The sequence below is a fragment of the Zeus faber genome (assembly GCF_960531495.2).
Source record: "Zeus faber genome assembly, chromosome: 12".
Taxonomy (NCBI): domain Eukaryota; kingdom Metazoa; phylum Chordata; class Actinopteri; order Zeiformes; family Zeidae; genus Zeus; species Zeus faber.
The window spans coordinates 30,858,719-30,865,610 of NC_137196.1; the positions used below are offsets into that span (position 1 = coordinate 30,858,719).

The 6,892-nt window shown below is 52.2% G+C and overlaps 1 protein-coding gene across 1 annotated transcript; it reads left to right on the top strand.

Annotated features, from left to right (window-relative positions):
- The first annotated feature begins 1,275 nt into the window (after positions 1-1,275).
- Positions 1,276-5,709, top strand: ptmab (prothymosin alpha b). The gene is made up of 5 exons (XM_080010311.1): positions 1,276-1,444; positions 3,856-3,921; positions 4,624-4,708; positions 4,798-4,883; positions 4,962-5,709. Exons 1-5 carry the CDS (start codon positions 1,400-1,402, stop codon positions 5,004-5,006), a joined length of 327 nt encoding a protein of 108 aa, XP_079866437.1. The 5' UTR covers positions 1,276-1,399; the 3' UTR covers positions 5,007-5,709.
- The last annotated feature ends 1,183 nt before the right edge of the window (positions 5,710-6,892 follow it).

A 6,892-nucleotide genomic window follows, 5' to 3' on the forward strand; every position in this document is an offset into this window, starting at 1 on the left:
GTAAACATGGCTCCCGGTGGAAGCTGCTCCTTCTGCAGCGCCCACGGTGGAAACGCTCCCCGGTCCGGATCCGGCTCCCGATCCGGATCCGGGTCTTGCGGCAGACCGGCGCGGCGCCTTCGAACGGACGGACGGCTCGTGCGGCCAATCAGAGCGCGCCGTGCGCCCGAGCGCTGTTTGTTCCACCGCTGCGGCCAATCGGAGCGCGGCCCCGCCCACCCTCCGTGCGTCACCCCGGCAGAATGTGAGAGTGGGCTGCGGGGCGGGCCCCGCCACACAGCGCTCCCATCCCCCACCGCGCCGTTCGGCCGTGGCCGCTTTGTCCTCGCACACCGGGCTGTAGCCTGCGTGCTGCTGCGGTAAGACATGCGTGTTTCCCCGTGTTTCATGAGAATGCGCGTGAACCCATGAGCACTTATTAGTATTATTATTTATTTTTATTATTAATTTTATTATTATTATTTTATGATTTTTCCGCACTTGTCTCATCGCATGTCTCGCACACGCACCTCGTTGTGGCTCCAGTGGAAAGGAAATGGGGCCACGCGCACCGTGCACTGAACACAACCCACTCCACGGCGTGCGTGCGTGCGTGCGTGCGTGCGCGCGCTCAGATCGACCTTGGCGCACGAGCGGACACATTGTATTCTAATATTATTTCATCACGTAAAGCAAAGTGCGCTGAGCGGGCTCCAACATGGCGGGAAGGGGGCGGGGCCTGCGCTCCGGGTCTAGGTGTCATGGCTGCGGTGCCGCACGCGCACGACGCCGTTTATGAAGTCCGGTGGTGAGCGCGTGGCGACGAAAAACGACGGCGCCGCGCGCTCCTTCTCATCTTTTTCACTCCTTTTCTTTTCTCTCTTCCTGCCCCCCCACCCCCCGGGGGGCGGGGGCAGCGGCCGGTCCCCGGTTTGAATTGCTCACATCAACATCCATCAATCAAACCGGAGCTCGGTGCCGTCGGACGCGCCGTTGCGCGCGCGGCACCGCGGTTCCGAAACGCGTTGCAAGTGCGCGCGCGGCGTTGAACGTCCGCCGCTCGGCCGCGTCCCGCGCGTCGCTGCGTTTTAATCCTAAATCCCGCCGTAGTGGAAGCACAGGGAGGGGGCGTGGCCTCGGGCTTTTTTAGAAACTCGAGCCCATTGTTCCACTCCGACGCGCGCGGCGCACACCTCTGTGGCGGAGCCCGCCAATCACGGCGCGCCGTCCGCCTCCCCGCCCCGCCCCCCGCCCTCTCGCCCCGCCCCCCCGGTCTATATTAAAGCCCCAGCCGTGAGCGGCGCTGGCCACTGGCACAGCACGCACCGACCGACCCGCAGCAGCAACACGGGGATTTACTTTATTCAACCTTTATTTTCCACCGTTCTTTACTTTATTCAACAAAACAACAACAACAACAATGGCAGACATTCAGGCGGACTCTGCAGCGGAGGTCTCCGCCAAGGTAAGACGCTCCACCTCCACCGCCTCCTTTTCCGGCTCCAACCTACATTTTAAAGCCGCTTCGCGCTCATTCCGACTCAACAAAGTGTCCGAACCGGAACCGGACCGAGCGCCCGCGGAGCGAGGCGGCGCTTCCTTGTGATTTATGATCATCATCATCGTCGTCATCATCATAATAATAATAATAATAATAATAGTAATAATAAAAATACTCGAGGGTCTCGGGGTCCTGCTGGGGGAGCGGGGCTCCTCAGCATCGCCTCATTGTCCAACGGCCTACGCGGGTTCTTTGTTTATCCCAGCGGCTCGGTTTTCCTCCTGAACCGGAGCTGTTCCGACCCGATGGCCGCTCTCCGCGACGCGGGAACCCGCACGGGCACCACCGGGCTTTTCCGCGCGATGCGCGCGTCGAAATACGGACCAAATCGATCCCTGTTACTATGAGACCGTGGGCGCAGGTGGAGCTTCCTTCCTCTTTTCACTCATCTGTTGGTGTTTAGAGCGGGGACCGGGGGTCGGGCTCCCCGGAGCCCCTGTCGGGCCCCGGGGCTGTTTGAATGGACGGGCAGTGCTCGGCCGGGTTCGGAGCCGCGCTCGTTCGGAGCACCGTTAAATCCGGCGTCGGCGCTATTTCGGTCGGTACCGGGCGAGCGTCCATCCGACCGCCCGGTGCGACGCTTCATCTCCCGCCGGAATGCTGCGACGGAGCGCCGAGGGCTCCGCGCCTCCTCCCCCGCTGCTCCTCTCCTCTCAGCCCGGTGTTATTCTCCTTCTAACGGGGGTTTCTCTCGCTCGGTGGAAACTTTCCACTCAGGTGGAGGTGTGCGGGGATGGGGCTCGGTTCTCCGGTCCGTCCGAGCGGCTCTTAGAAATAAACTTTATTTTAAATTAAACTGTACTTATCGGTTGAGCGGCGCGGCGCCGCGGGTGCGGGATGGATGCGAGTGATAGATCCAGGTGGAGGAGCGGGGTTCGGGCAGGGAGCTGCGTTAAGCCCCGCCGGGCTCCTGCTCGGACCGGGAGGTGTCGGCGGGGCTGATAAACGGCTTAAGGGATAAAAAGATTATGGAAAGGAATCAATAAAACACAACCAGTAACAACTGTTTGTAATGGTTTCGTTCCGTTTTCTTTGGGGATTTCAAGGAAACCGAGCGGGGCTATAAATAGAACATGGTACCGAGCCCGGGTTCTGGAGGCTCCGTGTCCGCTGCACTTTGTTCACTTGATTCTATTTAGTTTTGTTTTTCGGGACTTGGTGTTTATTGGGTCCCGTCCACGCGTCCCTTCCATTGTCCTTTAAAGCTCCGTCCGATCCGCCAGCGTCTCGCTGCTGCTGCCGCTGGTGCTGTTGCGCTTGTATTTAAACGGAGCGGTGCATTGTGGGTAGTGCAGTGCGCTCCCCGGGCGTGTCTCGTGACATATGGCGCCCGTGCGGCCCTGCGGACTGCATTACCCACAGTGCCCCGCGGCACGGCAGCGGATCAGATTACAACACGGTGTGAGTGGGCGGGAGCGGAGTGGAAAGTAGTTTAACTGGCCCCCGCTACCTAACCAACTAACTAACTAACTAACTGGCCCCTGCTACCTAACCAACCAACTAACTAACTAACTAACTAACTGGCCCCTGCTACCTAACCAACTAACTAACTAACTGGCCCCTGCTAACTAACTAACTAACTAACTAACTGGCCCCCGCTACCTAACCAACTAACTAACTGGCCCCCGCTACCTAACCAACCAACTAACTAACTAACTAACTGGCCCCCGCTACCTAACCAACCAACTAACTAACTAACTAACTGGCCCCTGCTACCTAACCAACTAACTAACTAGCTAACTAACTAACTGGCCCCTGCTAACTAACTAACTAACTAACTGGCCCCCGCTACCTAACCAACTAACTAACTAACTAACTGGCCCCCGCTACCTAACCAACTAACTAACTAACTAACTGGCCCCTGCTACCTAACCAACTAACTAACTGGCCCCCGCTACCTAACCAACTAACTAACTAACTGGCCCCTGCTACCTAACCAACTAACTAACTAACTGGTCCCTGCTACCTAACCAACTAACTAACTAACTAACTAACTGGCCCCCGCTACCTAACCAACTAACTAACTGGCCCCCGCTACCTAACCAACTAACTAACTAACAAACTGGCCCCCGCTACCTAACCAACCAACTAACCAACTAACTAACTGGCCCCCGCTACCTAACCAACTAACCAACTAACTAACTGGCCCCCGCTACCTAACCAACTAACTAACTGGCCCCCGCTACCTAACCAACTAACTGGCCCCCGCTAACTAACTAACTGGCCCACACTAACCTAGGCCTGCCGTGTTGGTTAGTAGCCAGACGGGTTGGTTAGCTGGTTAGATTAACATTGGACATTTTTCCTCTTTTCAGGACTTAAAAGATAAGAAGCTGGTAGAAGAGAAGGAGAATGGAAGTGAGGCTGCAACCAACGGAAAGGTACACACACACTGCTACACACACACTGCTACACACACACTGCTACACACACACTGCTACACACACACTGCTACACACACACACACTGCTACACACACACTGCTACACACACACTGCTACACACACACACACTGCTACACACACACTGCTTACTGCTACACACACACTGCTACACACACACTGCTACACACACTGCTACACACACACTGCTACACACACTGCTACACACACACACACTGCTACACACACACTGCTACACACACACACACTGCTACACACACACTGCTTACTGCTACACACACACTGCTACACACACACTGCTACACACACACACACTGCTACACACACACACACTGCTACACACACACACACACACTGCTACACACACACTGCTACACACACACACACTGCTACACACACACACACTGCTACACACACACTGCTACACACACACACTGCTAACACACACTGCTACACACACACTGCTACACACACACTGCTACACACACACACACTGCTACACACACTGCTACACACACACTGCTACACACATACACACACTGCTACACACACACACACACACACTGCTACACACACACTGCTACACACAGTAATAAACACTGATACACAGTGATACACACAGTAGTACACACTGATACTCACTGTGTACTTTTGTGTTTTTGATCGCCCGTGCTCCCCCAGGAGAACGAGGAGAATGGAGAGCCCGAACTAGACGATGACGAGGAGGAAGAGGTGGACGAGGAAGATGAGGAGGACGACGGAGAGGGTCAGTCTGATTTACCACTTCCTGTTTGAGGTGGGCGGGGCTTGTGGGACACCTGGCGCTAACTGGCCCCTCCCCCTTTTGTGCCACAGGTGATGAGGAGGAGGATGAAGACGACGAAGACGAGATCGAGGGCGGGCCAAAGCGGGCGGCCGACGAAGACGACGACGATGAGGAGGTGAGCGCTGACCTCTGACCCCTGGGGGTGGGGATGATGGGCAGGAGTCTCACTTCCTGTTTGTTTTTGTTTTCTCAGGACGACGTTGTACCCAAGAAGCAGAAAACCGACGACGACGATTGATGCGTTTTCCCTCCAAAAATCCTGCTGATCTACTTCCTGTTTCTTCACCTTTGACCTTTTTGCGCTAGAGGTGGAGGAGCCGGAGGACTACGGGGAAATACAATTTAAAAAAAATGAAATAAAAATTTACACAGCAAAAAAAAATAATAATAAAATAAAAACAAAAAAACATGGTCATTAGCGAGTAGCGTCCAGCATCGTGTCTCTCTCTCTCTCTCTCTCTCTCTCTCTCTCTCTCTCTGGCTCGCCCCCCGAAACCGCCACCGATTTTTCTAGAAGTTTCCAGCGCGACGCGGAACAACTTGGCTCCACCTTCTCAACCACATGGATCAAAAAAAAACACACAAAAGGAGAATTTGTTTGTATTTTTATTTACATTTTATATTTTTGTACATATTGTTAAGGGGGAGGAGGAGGGCGAGGGGGGGCGGGGTCCAACCCGGTGCTTTACTAAATACAGTTGTACTCAGTTTGACCATGTGACCACGAACCCGGAGCATTCCAGTGGATTTAATGTATGTACGTTAGCTGTACCATAACTAGTCTGTTTGTACGGGAGGGCAAGGCCAAAGAAAAGGAGCCTCTTTTCTTTCCCTTTTTTCTTGTTTTTCTTTCTTTGGTTCAGTTTCACGACGGCCTGTTTCCATGTATGTGCAAAGTTTGTTGTTTGACAATAAACCGGACTTTTATTTTGTGAGTTGTATTTGGCGTCTCTGCTCGTTTTCTCTTCAATAATATATAATTTTTTCGGCCGGCGGCGCGAGAGGAGGGAGGAGGGAGATGAGGATGTCCCGTCTAGTTCCATCAGGTCCCATCTGGTCCTATCCAGTTCCATCAGGTCCCATGCGTCCCTAATCCAGTCCCATCCGGTTCAATCTAGTCCTATGCATCCCCATCCAGTCCCATCCGGTTCTATTCAGTCCCATGCATCCCTATCTAGTCCTATCCGGTTCCATCCGGTCCGGCCACCTTGCAGTGTCTTTAAATTTAAATAAATGATCGTTTTGTGTTTCCCGCTGCTCTGACCCCAGAGAAAACAGAAACACTCCTGTTTTTCTGCTCCGCCCACATCCGGTTTCAGGCTAAAACAACTTTTAAAAACCACATCTATTGTTTCTAATTATTAATACATTTCATATTTCCATACGCTGCGTAGCGATGGCTGGGCCGTGGGGGTGAACAGGATGTGGCGCTTAAACAAAACTCCGAGGACCCGGGGGCCACGGGCTGGGTTGTCTGTCAGGAAACCAGGAGAACCGGCCTGGTTGTTTATTTAAAAAAATGGTTTTTTTATATTTATTTATTTATTTATTTTTGTTTGTTTGTTTGTTTTGTTCAGTTTTTCTCCCGTACACGAGCAAATTTCCTGGTAACCCTGTTCTAAATGTCCCTCTGATCATCCATTATTTCATTCTGGTTGATATTTTCTTGACTGATCAATGTCTGATCACCACGCATTGGGCCACAGGGCCACATTCTATTGTCTCGCAGGCCGGATGTGGCCCCCGGGCCTGTAGTTTGAAGCCCTCGGTTTGGGAGTCAAAATATAAATAATATAAGAAAAAGATGTTAAGATTTATTGATATACTATGTATATAAAATATACTGACATTTATTTTAGATTTTAAATATTTTAAAAGGAGGAGGGTACTGATTTTAATGGCAAACCGCTCAAACGGTGGCTAAGTACAGAGACTGTTAATATGAAAGTAAAAGTAGAAATGCTTACTTAATATTATGAAATCACTTATGCATGCATATTCAAATAATGTGGTTAAATAAGCACGTCATACTTATTTAATATCACTGAATGAAGAATGAAGATGATTCATAATTTCCGTGATTAAAGGTCCTGTCGGTTCATACACCCCCCTTACCCGGAGAGA